The sequence below is a fragment of the Bos taurus genome, chromosome 19 (assembly GCF_002263795.3).
Source record: "Bos taurus isolate L1 Dominette 01449 registration number 42190680 breed Hereford chromosome 19, ARS-UCD2.0, whole genome shotgun sequence".
In the NCBI taxonomy this organism is placed as follows: Eukaryota; Metazoa; Chordata; class Mammalia; order Artiodactyla; family Bovidae; genus Bos; species Bos taurus.
The window spans coordinates 27,470,183-27,483,858 of NC_037346.1; the positions used below are offsets into that span (position 1 = coordinate 27,470,183).

Sequence of the window (13,676 nt, forward strand, 5' to 3'; positions counted from 1 at the left end):
GGTGGGAAGGGGTCAGAATGGGGTGCATTATGGGAGATGTCCAGCGAGGAGAGGTCAGGTGGGTCAGAAGTATGTCTCCCTGGGCTGAAGTTGAGGGTCAGGAACTGCAGTGGCGGTGGGGTCAGCATCAAAGCTGGAAGAACGAGGCTGGGACAAAAGCGATTAGGGTTTGGTGGCTCAGCCCACCTTCTCCCCTGCCTCATTCCACAGGTGTCAATACTGAATAAGTACTCTGAGGCCATCAGGGGGAACCTGACCAAGATCATGCGCCTTAAAATTGTGGCCCTGGTGACTATAGAAGTCCACGCCCGGGATGTGCTGGAGAAGCTTTATAAGAGTGGCCTCATGGATGTCAGCTCCTTCGACTGGCTCAGCCAACTGCGCTTCTACTGGGAGAAGGTGCAAAGGGCCAGCTTCCCATTCTCGTACCCTAAACCCGATACTGACGCTTTGATGAAATTCATGTTCTCTAAAGAGTAATATCTCAGCCCAGCCCTCAGTCCTCTCCCATCACCCTAATCCAGCTGGTAACTCTCTCTTGGATCTGCCACATCAGGAATGGCAAGAGCCATGTTTCCAGGGAATACCCACTCTAAGTGTTCCTTAATCAGCAGCTGCTGCCATGGACTGGGCTAGACACGTGCAGTGCAATTGCCAGTTTCCATCTGAGCTGTATACCCATCCCTCCTTCCAACTCTAAACGGAGCCCCCAGTCTTCTCCCTGATGCTTCCAGCCCCCCTCTCAGCCACAGCCCTGACTCTCCCTCCATGCCCACCTCTCTCTTACTCTGCCCTGTTTCCCAGGATCTCGATGACTGTATGATCCGTCAGACCAACACACAGTTCCAGTATGGTTATGAGTACCTGGGTAACTCTGGCCGGCTCGTCATCACCCCCCTAACCGACAGGTCGGCCGTGGGGAATGAATAGGGTGCTTGGGGTGGGGCCAGTGAATGCTGAGCCAAGGCTTCTAGGAGTCTGGCCTGAATCCTGTCCTCCACTCACAGGTGTTACATGACACTGACCACGGCCCTGCACCTGCATCGAGGTGGATCCCCCAAAGGTCCTGCGGGCACAGGGAAGACTGAGACGGTCAAGGACCTGGGCAAGGCCCTCGGCATATACGTTATCGTGGTCAACTGCTCCGAGGGCCTGGACTATAAGTCCATGGGCCGGATGTACTCAGGCCTGGCTCAGGTCAGCATCCTGCCAGCCTGGCCAGGAGGCCCCCTCCATATCTTTTAGTTTCAGAAAATCAGCTGAAGCCCAGATCTGGTTCAGTGCCCTGTAACTGATGACACTGCATCACCTCAGTTAGGTCTTACAACTGGGGAAGTCCCTGCGTTTCCCTGAGCTTCACTTTGCTTATTTGCAAAATCAGAAGGTTATGTAAGGATTCAGTAAGAGAACTAGTGCATGCTGGGGGCGCTCAACACCCACAAGTTTCCTACCCTGCTCTCTTTCCTACCCATGACTCTCAGGCATTCTCCTAGATCCTTCCTGTCTGATGGAAAGTTTTGGCCAGAAACTACAAAACTACAATAGCCCCTTCTCACACACACGCACACATGCACACTTGCACACATTCATTTTAGAGGCCCCTGTTCCTAGCCAAACATTTCAGGGGGAGGATAGGTTAGTCACAGTTTCTAGTTTTTCCCAGTCCGGGGTCACTTGTCTTCCTCCCAGCAACTCTGCCCCTCCTCCCCCCAACTACAGACGGGTGCCTGGGGCTGCTTTGATGAATTTAACCGCATCAATGTGGAGGTGCTGTCGGTGGTGGCCCAGCAGATCCTGTCCATCCTCTCTGCCCTGGCTGCCGGCCTCACCCGCTTCTATTTCGAGGGCTTTGAAATCAATCTGGTGTGGTCCTGTGGGATCTTCATCACCATGAACCCTGGTAAGGGCCTGGGAGTAGAGTAGATGGGGCTCCTGGGGGCAAATGTCCGCGCATCTTCCCTCTCCCCCACCCCAGGCCAGTGCATTTAGCCAAGTGCAGTGCTGCTAAAGGCAACAAAGTGTGAGAAAAGGATGAACACATGCATTTCTAGGAGAAGGGGAAGCAACTTTACTGTCTTTCCTAAAGGGATTAGTGTTGGCTCGGGTGCATAGATGTCATCCTAGTCTTTCAAGGTACTTAGCTTTTTTCTTCTGTTGAACTAGCTCCTAGAGTTCTGGTCTATCTGCCATCCCTTTTGCCAGATGAGAGAACCTCCCTGAAGTGCAGGGCCTAGGGTCTCTCATCACTGTTGCCTAGGAACAGCTCTGTGGGTAGGATCTAGGAGAAAACAGGAAAGGGCTTCCGCACTAAAAGAATCAGATAAACAGCTGTGATTTCTATTAGCACCGAGTGAGTTATATTGGGTCAGCCGCATTCTATTAGCACCGAGTGAGTTATATTGGGTCAGCCACAAAGTTCATTCAGGTTTTTCCATAACATCTTAATGAATAAACCTGAACAAACTTCTTGGCCCACCCAATCCATGAAACTTGGAGAGAGGGGAACAAGACAGCTCTGTAATTTGAGTCTGAAGCAGGGCCTTGCGGCAAGTAAGGAAAGGGCCAGGGGTAGGAAAGAAGAGCAGAGAGGTGTAGGAAAAGCCAGGGCCGAGATGAGAGAGGAAGAGATCTTGGAGTTGAAGCTGGGGAGAGGGCTCAGGATGAAGCGGAGAATGGGGAGAATGGGATTGATGGGGAAGTAGGTCTTTGGGAAGCAGTGTCCCCTGGAGAAGGGAATGGCTACCCACTCCAGTATTGTTGCCTGAGAATCCACGGACAGAGGAGCCTGAGAGGGTTTCAGAGTTCATAGGGTTTCAAAGAGTTGGACACGACTGAGCGATCAACACTTTTGCTTACTCTTTCATGGATTCTGAATACGTGGTGCTGTTTTCCAGGCTATGCTGGGCGCACAGAGCTTCCTGACAATCTTAAATCCATGTTCCGGCCAATTGCCATGGTAGTGCCCGACTCTACACTTATTGCAGAAATCATTCTTTTTGGGGAAGGCTTTGGCAACTGCAAGGTATTCTGATTATCTCTTGTCTCCAATACTTTATTTTTCATCCATGATTACCCTCTGGGCCCAAGAAACCCCCCTCCCCCAAAGTCCTCACAATCATTTTATCCTACAAGAAATGTACCTGACTCTCAGTAGGATATGGGGGCAGGAGAAGCCAGAGGAGAGAGGTCTTCCCTCTATGACACCACTGGTCCTTGATGGCACAATTCACAAGATCTTCCCATCCTTTGTCCCCCAGTTGCTTCATGCCCAGGCACCCACCTTCTTGTATCTGTAACTGTCCCTACATGAAGCAGAGGGATTTATGGGGAAATGGATGGTTCCTTCCTCTGTTTTGGCCTCCAGGTTCTGGCCAAGAAGGTGTACACGCTTTACTCGCTGGCTGTGCAGCAGCTCTCCAGACAAGACCACTATGACTTCGGCCTGCGTGCCCTCACCTCCCTCCTGCGCTATGCTGGCAAAAAGCGCCGCCTGCAGCCCGACCTGTCTGATGAAGAGGTAGACTGAGGACGCTGTCTTGACCCTTAACCACCACCATCACTGGTCCTCTGCAGCTTCACTGGAGTTTTTCACATCCTTACTTTCCCTCAATCAGTTTTCCCACTCTTCCAGCCCTCCTTGGTGTTGCCCAAGTTCCACCTGTCCTGTTGCTCAAGACTAGCTTGGGTGTATCCATTGTTCTTCTTTCTTATTGATTTATTTTTGGCTGTGCTGGTTCTTCATTGCTGCATACGAGCTTTCCCTAGTTGTGGTGAGTGGGAGCTATTCTTTGTTGCCATGCATGGGCTTCTCATTGTGGTGGCTTCACTTGTTGTGGAGCACGGTCTTTACATGCCTGGGCTTCAGTAGTTGCACTCGGGTTCAGTAGTTACGACTCCCAGCCTCTAGAATGGGGGCTCCAGTAGTTGTGGTCCTTAGGCTTAGTTGCTCCATGTCCTGTGGTATCTTTCCAGACTAGGGATCAGATGCATGTCCTCTGCAATGGCAGGCAGACTCTGGTTCACTGTACCACCAGGGAAGTCCTCCCTTGTTCTTAGCTCTGGCTTCTCACCCCTCTAGAGAGGAAAGGCCTAATGAAGAGCTGGGCCCTGGCTCCTCCAGCCTGAGTCTCTGTCTTTCCCCTCCAGGTTCTGCTGCTCTCAATGAGAGATATGAATATTGCCAAGCTGACTTCCGTCGACGTGCCCCTCTTCAACGCCATCGTGCAAGATCTGTTCCCCAGCATCGAGCTGCCAGTCATTGACTACGGCAAGGTATTTGATCCCCAAGACTCTCCCTGACCTCTTGTGTGAATGTGGATCCTGTGGTGTCCTGGGAACAAGACACCTGGCTTCCAGGCCTTGTTCTGCCCTTTGCTGGCTATCCATTCAACTGGCTATGACTTTGAGCAAGATGGTTACCTTTTCTTTGGGCTACTTTATCTATAAAGTGGGACTCCCTGGTGGTTAGTGAATGACACAAATGTACTCCAACACTCTACATTCTCCCCTCAACTCCCCAGGCCCCAATTCACCTGCTCAAGGACTTTTACTCATCAGTTCCTTGGCTTCATGGAGATCTCTGGTCCACTGGCCTTTCTACTTTATACCCGTCGGCCCTCTTCTGTCTCTGCCTCTCTCCTCTTTCAGGGAGTTTTGAGGAGAGACTGCTAGGAGCTGTTTGATAAGGGAGAAGAGTGGAATGGAAAGGGCCAGGGGAGGAGAATTCTAGAATGTGTAGGAATTTTCTTCTCTGGCAATATGGCAGTTTAGATATCCTGAGTGATCCTTTCCATTGAAACCACTAAAATGCTGTATAAAAACATAAAAACACACCTTTTAAAATGTATTGCTAAACCGGCAAGAAAGAAAGAATTCTGGGATGAGGAGGGGAAGTAAAAGCAGGGAGGCAAGTGAATTAATTGCAAAGCTGGCTTTCTCCCTGAAAGGTTTTGTTGAACTTAAGACACTGAGCAAAGGAGATAAAGCAGCTCGGGTTTTGAGGTGTAACAGAAAACCCAGTCGTGCGTAGACTTTGGCCCACAAGGGAAAACACCTTCAGTAAGTGGGAAAGTGAGAAACCCACCACTGAGGAGGGTCCGTACAGTAAAGAAACTTGCTTGTCACGACCACTGGCAGTGAGAGGAATGGGCGGAATCTCCTTTGAGACTTCCTAACCTTCAGTCAGCCCTCACATGGCTTTTGGTCATCATGTATTTTACTGTGTACTCCCCCCAGATCTCAAATTTAGAATTTAATTTGAAGTATTTCCAGGTTGTTAGTGTCTCCCCCAAGCGACTGGCAGAAGCAAATGCAAATTATTTCTAGAAGAATGAAACTTCAACTTAAAAGCCCAAAGAAGTCTCGTAAAAGCCTAAGAAAATGAGCAACTTCTGGTCAAAAATCACAAAACAAACAAGGAAACAAGATATCATGAAGGGAAGCCAGAGAACAACAAAACAGTGCAATCAGACCCACAAAGACTACAGATATGGACAATAATCAGCACAGAATTCTAAAAGTACCTACATTTAGTATGTTTAAAGAAATAAGAGAGAAGTTTGAAACTGTGATCCAGGAACAAGATACTTCTAAACAGAGTAGACTTGAAAAGAACCAATAGAATTGCTACAAATGAAAAAATATACTTGAAATTTAAAAAACCCAACAACCTCATTATATTCAGAGAGGACTTCTAAGTAAAAAGGTGGATTAAAAACAATTTTGTTTCCTTTTGAAAACCTGCTGCAACTACTCTGAAGGGATGTTTTTTAAAAAAGGCATCTATACCAGGAAGGATGGGGTGAATGAGAGAGGTGATAACAACAGAAGTATAGACATAGGAAATAATGAATCAAGTAGTGACTTGTGTTGTGACTCTCAGCAAACCTGAGAAGCTGGAAGTAGGGAGAATTGTTAAGTAGGAAGTAGGTGTTGGGGGTGCTAGTCCTCAGTCACTTAGTCGTGTCTGACTCTGCAATCCTGTGGACTGTGGACTGTAGCCTGCCTGTGGACTGAGCTACAAGGGAAGCCCAAGAATAGTGGAGTGGGTAGCCTATCCTTCTGTCCATGGGATTTCCCTGGCAAGAGTACTGGAGTGGGTTGCCATGCCCTCCTCCAGGGGGTCTTCCTAGCCCAGGGATTGAACACACGTCTCCTGCATTGCAGGTGGACTCTCTACCGCTGAGCCACTGAGTAAAGGAATTAGACTTGTGGAAGCCCAAGAATACTGGAGTGGGTAGCCTGTTCCTTCTCCAAGGGGATCTTCCTGACCCAGGAATTGAACCAGGGTCTCCTTCTTTGCAGGCGGATTCTTTACCAACTGAGCTATCAGGGAAGCCCACTGATTAAAGGGGATGTAGCTAAAATAAGAAGGATTGGAGGCAAACTGTCTCGGGAGCAGGTCTCCCCTTCTCTGTGTCCCTGGATGGCTGTCCCTTTCCCACTTTGGCAGAAGATTAGAGGGTAAAAATAGTAGGTCTCTGGTTTGGGGGACACAAAATATAGTTGAGGAAAGGAGAAAACCCTGTTAAAAATGGAGATTAAGAAACTTTCCTGGTGATCCAGTGGCTAAGACTCTGCACTCCCAATGCAGGGGGTTGGGGTTCAATCCCTGGTCAGGGAGCTAGATCCCACATACCACAACCAATGAGCCAGTGTGCTGCAACAAGACATGGCTCAGCCAAGTAGATAATTTTTTTTTTTAATTAAAAAAAAAAACTTGGGGTATGATGCTTAATACACATACACACACATAAATACACACAAACATGATAATACAACTAATTCTCAGACAGTGGAAGGAAGTAGTAGAAGTGAGGCCTCTTAGTGTATTTGAGAGATACGAGTAAAATCCTGCATATGTTTGAAATTATTTGGTTCCATTGGCTGTGTATTTTAAAAGGTCACACTCTTCTGGGACCCACATGTGTCATGGTTCTATAAGCATTCGTTTATTTATTTATTTATTTTTTCATTTATTTTTTATTTAAAAAAACACTTTATTGAAGCCTAGTTGATTTACAGTGTTGTGTTTCAGGTGTACAGCAAAGTGATTCAGTTTTATATATATGTAAATCCACATATATATGTGTAATATAATTATAATAATTTATTTATATATAATAATTATATACATACATACATATAAGCCCAGGACCAGATGGCTTCACAGCTGAATTATACCAAAAATTTAGAGAAGAGCTAACACCTATCTTACTCAAACTCTTTCAGAAAATTGCAGAGGAAGGTAAACTTTCAAACTCATTCTATGAGGCCACCATCACCCTAATACCAAAACCAGACAAAGGTGTCACAAAAAAAGAAAACTACACGCCAATATCACTGATGAACATAGATGCAAAAATCCTTAACAAAATTCTAGCAAACAGAATCCAACAACATATTAAAAAGATCATACATCGTGACCAAGTGGGCTTTATCCCAGGGATGCAAGGATTCTTTAATATCCGCAAATCAATCAATATAATACACCACGTTAACAAATTGAAAGATAAAAACCATATGATTATCTCATAGATGCAGAGAAAGCCTTTGACAAAATCCAACATCCATTTATGATAAAAACACTCCAGAAAGTAGGAATAGAAGGAACATACCTCAACATAATAAAAGCTATATATGACAAACCCACAGCAAACATTATCCTCAGTGGTGAAAAATTGAAAGCATTTCCACTAAAGTCAGGAACAAGACAAGGGTGCCCACTCTCACCACTACTATTCAACATAGTTTTGGAAGTTTTAGCCACAGCAATCAGAGCAGAAAAAGAAATGAATCCAGATTGGAAAAGAAGAAGTAAAACTCTCACTGTTTGCAGATGACATGATCCTCTACATAGAAAACCCTAAAGACTCCACCAGAAAATTACTAGAGCTAATCAATGAATATAGTAAAGTTGCAGGATATAAAATTAACACATAGAAATCCCTTGCATTCCTATACAATAACAATGAGAAAACAGAAAGAGAAATTAAGGAAACAATTCCATTCACCATTGCAACAAAAAGAATAAAATACTTAGGAATATATCTACCTAAAGAAACAAAAGACTTATATATATAAAACTATAACACACTGGTGCAAGAAATCAAAGAGGACACAAATAGATGGAGAAATATACCATGTTCATGGATCGGAAGAATCAATATAGTGAAAATGAGTATACTACCCAAAGCAATCTATAGATTCAGTGCAATCCCTATCAAGCTACCAAAGGTATTTTTCACAGAACTAGAACAAATAATTTCACAATTTGTATGGAAATACAAAAAACCTCAAATAGCCAAAGCAATCTTGAGAAAGAAGAATGGAACTGGAGGAATCAACCTGCCTGACTTCAGGCTATACTACAAAGCTACAGTCATCAAGACAGTATGGTACCAGCACAAAGACAGAAATATAGATCAGTGGAACCAAATAGAAAGCCCAGAGATAAATCCACACACCTATGGACACCTTATCTTTGACAAAGGAGACAAGAATATACAATGGAGAAAAGACAATCTCTATAACAAGTGTTTCTGGGGAAAATGGTCAACCACTTGTAAAAGAATGAAATTAGAACACTTTCTAACACCATACAGAAAAATAAACTCAAAATGGATAAAAGATCTACACATAAGACCAGAAACTATAAAACTCCTAGAGGAAAACATAGGCAAAACACTCTCAGACATAAATCACAGCAGGATACTCTATGACCCACCTCCCAGAGTAATGGAAATAAAAGCAAAAATAAACAAATGGGACCTAATTAAACTTAAAAGCTTTTGCACAACGAAGGAAACTATAAGCAAGGTGAAAAGACAGCCTTCAGAATGGGAGAAAATAATAGCAAATGAAGCAACTGACAAAGAATCTCAAAAATATACAAGCAACTCCTGCAGCTCAATTCCAGAAAAATAAACAACCCAATCAAAAAATGGGCCAAAGAACTAAACAGACATTTCTCCAAAGAAGACATACAGATGGCTAACAAACACATGAAAAGATGCTCAACATCACTCATTATCAGAGAAATGCAAATCAAAACCACAATGAGGTACCATCTCATGCTGGTCAGAATGGCTGCTATCCAAAAGTCTACAAACAATAAATGCTGGAGAGGGTGTGGAGAAAAGAGAACCCTCTTACACTGTTGGTGGGAATGCAAACTAGTATAGCCACTATGGAGAACAGTGTGGAGAGTCCTTAAAAGACTGGAAATAGAACTGCCATATGACCCAGCAATCCCACTGCTGGGCATACACACCGAGGAAACCAGAATTGAAAGAGACACGTGTACCCCAATGTTCATCACAGCGCTGTTTATAATAGCCAGGACATGGAAGCAACCTAGATGTCCATCAGCAGACAAATGGATAAGAAAGCTGTGATACATATATACAATGGAATATTACTCAGCCATTAAAAAGAATACATTTGAATCGGTTCTAATGAGGTGGATGAAACTGGAGCCTATTATACAGAATGAAGTAAATCAGAAAGAAAAACACCAATACAGTATACTAATGTATATATATGGAATTTAGAAAGATGGTAATGATAACCCTATATGCAAGACAGCAAAAGAGACACAAATGTATAGAACAGTCTTTTGGACTCTGTGGGAGAAGGTGAGGGTGGGATAATCTGAGAGAATAGCATTGAAACAGGTATATTATCATATATGAAACAGATTGCCAGTCCGGGTTCGATGCATGAGACAGGGTGCTCAGGGCTGGTGCACTGGGATGACCCAGAGGGATGGGATGGGGAGGGAGGTGGGAGAGGGGTTCAGAATGGGGAACACATGTACACTTATGGCTGATTCATGTCAATGTATGGCAAATACCACTCAGTTCAGTTCAGTTTAGTTCAGTCGCTCAGTCGTGTCTGACTCTTTGCGACCCCATGAATCGCAGCACGCCAGGCCTCCCTGTCCATCACCAACTCCCGGAGTTCACTCAGACTCATGTCCGTCGAGTCAGTGATGCCATCCAGCCATCTCATCCTCTGTTGTCCACTTCTCCTCCTGCCCCCAATCCCTCCCAGCATCAGAGTCTTTTCCAGTGAGTCAGCTCTTCGTATGAGGTGGCCAAAGTACTGGAGTTTGAGCTTCAGCATCATTCCCTCCAAAAAATCCATATTGTAAAGTAATTAGCCTCCAATTAAAATAAATTAAAAAAATAAAAATTAAAAAATAAAACACACACACACAAAATTTTTATTGATGCCTAGTTGATTTACAGTGTTGTGTTAGTTTCAGGTGTACAGCAAAGTGATTCAGTTTTATATATATGTAAAACCACATGCTACTGCTGCTGCTAAGTCGCTTCAGTCGTGTCTGACTCTGTGCGACCCCATAGACGGCAGCCCACCAGGCTCCCCCATCCCTGGGATTCTCCAGGCAAGAATACTGGAGTGGGTTGCCATTTCCTTCTCCAATGCATGAAGGTGAAAAATGAAAGTGAAGTCGCTCAGTCGTGTCCGACTCTGAGCGACCCCACGGACTGCAGCCTACAGGGCTCCTCCGTACATGGGATTTTCCAGGCAAGAGTACTGGAGTGGGGTGCCATCGCCTTCTCTGAAATCCACATATATATGTGTATATATAATTATAATAATTTATAATTATATACATATTTTATATAATGTATAATTACATATATATTTATATGTATATTTTTTCAGATTCTTTTCCATTATAGGTTATGACATATTTTATATGGTTCCTTGTGCTGTAAAGTTGTTCAGTTGCTCAGTTGTGTCCGACTCTTTGAGACCCCATGGACTACAAAACGCCAGGCTTCCCTGTCCTTCACCATCTCCTGGAGTTTGCCCAAACTCATGTCCATTGAGTTGGTGATGCCATCCGACCATCTCATCCTCTGTTGTCCCCTTCTCCTCCTGCCTTCAATCTGTCCCAGCATCAGGGTCTTTTCCAATGAGTCAGCAATTTGCATCAGGTGGCCAAAGTATTGGAGCTTCAGACTCAGCATCAGTCCTTCCAATGAATATTCAGAACTGATTTCCTTTAGGATTGACTGGTTGGATCTCCTTGCAGTCCAAGGGACTCTCAAGAGTCTTCTCCAACACCACAGTTCAAAAGCATCAATTCTTTGGCTCTCAGCCTTCCTTATGGTCCAACTCTCACATCCACACATGAATACTGGAAAAACGAAAAACTACTGGAAAAACAAAGGTCTGACTATACAGACCTTTGTTGACAAAGTAATGTCTCTGCTTTTTAAAATGGTATCTAAGTTTGTCATAGCTTTTCTTCCAAGGAGCAAGCATCTTTTAATTTCATGGCTGCAGTCACCATCTGCAGTGATTTTGCTGTAAAGTAGGTGCTTGTTTATTTTATATATAGCAGCTGTATCTGCTAATCTCAAACTCTTAATTTATCCCTGCCCTTTCCCCTTCTGGTAACCATGAGTTTTTCTTCTGTGTCTGTGATTCTGTTTCTGCTTTGTAAATAAGTTCATTTGTATAATTTTTTAAGATTCCATGTAAGTAATATCATATGATATTTGTCTTTCTCTCTGTGACTTCAGTTCAGTTCAGTTGCTCAGTCATGTCTGACTGTTTGTGACCCCATGGACTGCAGCACACCAGGCCTCCCTGTTCATCACCAACTCCCAGAGTTTACTCAAACTCATGTCCATTGAGTCGGTGATGCCATCCTACCATCTCATCCTCTGTCGAGTTACTTAATCCTCTGTGTGACTTACTTAATATGATAATATCTAGGTTCATCCATGTTGTTGCAGATGGCATTATTTCATTCTTTTCTACCACATCTTCTTTATCCATTCATGTTGATGAGCATTTAGGTTACTTCTGTGTCTTGGCTATTGTAAATAGCACTGCTGTGAACACTGAGATGCATGTATCTTCTCGAATCAGAGTTTTCATCTTTTGTAAGCATTCCTTTTTAACTTAATTGGTGAGTTGATTAATGTCTGGCTCCCCCACTAGACTAGGGACCCTGCAATGGGATGAACACTAATTTGTTCTCAGCACCAAGCACACTGCTTGGCACCTACTTTAGAGGTTTAATAAATGTTTTTTGAATGATATTAGAAGATATTTGTATAACTTTGTATCAGACATTGTGTTTCGTGTTGACTATGTTATTGAATACAACAGCCCTGAGGGTGAAGTACTATCATGACTCCCAGTTAACAGATTAGGAAACTGAGTCTCAAAGAAGTTCACTCACACAGATTCACATGGTTGAAACCTGCGGACCCAGACTGGCTGACTCCAGAGCCCAATCTCTTAACTCTGCAATTGGCCAACTTTCCAAGGAAAGAACAACTGCCAGCGTGCAAAGGGCCCTGGTGCCATTTTTTTAAACCATTTGAGTATTATCCTCACAGACATTGGGGAGCTTTTGAAAGCCCTGTATATGCCTCACCCTTTTTTTCCGTTTCCTGTATTTCCCCTTCTCTCAGCTGCGGGAGACCATTGAGCAGGAGATTCGGGACATGGGCCTGCAGCCCACCCCGTTCACCCTCACCAAGGTCATCCAGTTGTATGAAACCAAGAATTCCCGCCACTCCACCATGATCGTGGGCTGCACAGGCAGCGGCAAGACTGCCTCGTGGCGGATTCTCCAGTCCTCCTTGTCCTCCCTGTGCCGTGCCGGGGAGCCCAACTTCAACATTGTCAGGGTGCGGAGCTGGGGCAGTGGGACTGCTGTCCAAGACTTGAGTAGCAGGCGGGGGCGCCAGGATGTAGGGAGGGCAGTACAGACCAGGAGGGCGGCCTGGGAGGGGTGAGAGAGACTGAGGCTGAATACAAATACCTGGAAATAAAGGGACAGCCTGGGATTTGTGTCTGCCGGCAACTCAAAACTCCCTTCCTGTGTCTATTTTAGGAGTTCCCTTTGAACCCTAAGGCACTGTCCCTAGGGGAGCTGTATGGGGAATATGACCTCAACACAAATGAATGGACGGATGGCGTCCTGTCCAGTGTCATGAGGACGGCATGTGCAGGTACCCAAGGGGTCATGGGGTGGGGAGAGCAGATGCCTGAATTTCCTGAGGGGGTGGGCAGTGTGGGGGTAGAAAACTCAATTTGGGGGGAAAAAATGCTTGGAAATGCAGAGATCCCAGGAAGCAACTGGTTGCGTCTCCAGGGAGATGAGCATGGAGGGAGGGTGAGGTAACAAAGGTGTGGTTTCCTTCTCCTCCACCTCCTACCAAGACGAGAAACCAGATGAGAAGTGGATCCTTTTCGATGGCCCTGTGGACACTCTATGGATTGAGAGCATGAACTCCGTCATGGATGATAACAAAGTGCTGACCCTCATCAACGGAGAGCGCATCGCAATGCCTGAGCAGGTTGAGGGGTGGAAACTGGAGGGCCCTGGGGCAGGGCTAAGGGGAAGAGCAGGGGCAAGAGAAAAGAGGAAGTTCTACAGGAATAAGAAAGAGGAGGAGGACACCTGGACTCAGGGCAACCTGAGACTAAAGAAGAGATGCCTGTCTGCCACAGACGCTGAGGACAATCGTATAGAGAACTGTGTACCAGGATGCGCTGTGGCAGAGACTAAGGCAGCCTCATTGCCACTGACGTATGGGGCAATGACCCGCCCTTGTGCACCTGGGCTATAATTTATGAGCTTTTGTAAAGAGCCCACCCTTTCCTACCCAGTCAAACAATGT

General features: G+C 45.1%; 1 protein-coding gene across 9 annotated transcripts in view; it reads left to right on the forward strand.

Annotated features, from left to right (window-relative positions):
* DNAH2 (dynein axonemal heavy chain 2) overlaps nt 1-13,676 on the forward strand; it is a 108,442-nt gene that overhangs the window by 55,183 nt on the left and 39,583 nt on the right. For all 9 annotated transcript variants that reach the window (XM_059878294.1, XM_024980544.2, XM_024980542.2 and 6 more), the window contains 10 exons: nt 211-399; nt 805-908; nt 1,008-1,197; nt 1,720-1,900; nt 2,895-3,022; nt 3,365-3,517; nt 4,147-4,272; nt 12,462-12,680; nt 12,887-13,004; nt 13,216-13,352. In XM_059878294.1, the coding sequence (XP_059734277.1) occupies nt 211-399; nt 805-908; nt 1,008-1,197; nt 1,720-1,900; nt 2,895-3,022; nt 3,365-3,517; nt 4,147-4,272; nt 12,462-12,680; nt 12,887-13,004; nt 13,216-13,352 (1,545 nt within the window). The remainder of the gene's footprint in view (nt 1-210; nt 400-804; nt 909-1,007; nt 1,198-1,719; nt 1,901-2,894; nt 3,023-3,364; nt 3,518-4,146; nt 4,273-12,461; nt 12,681-12,886; nt 13,005-13,215; nt 13,353-13,676) is intronic.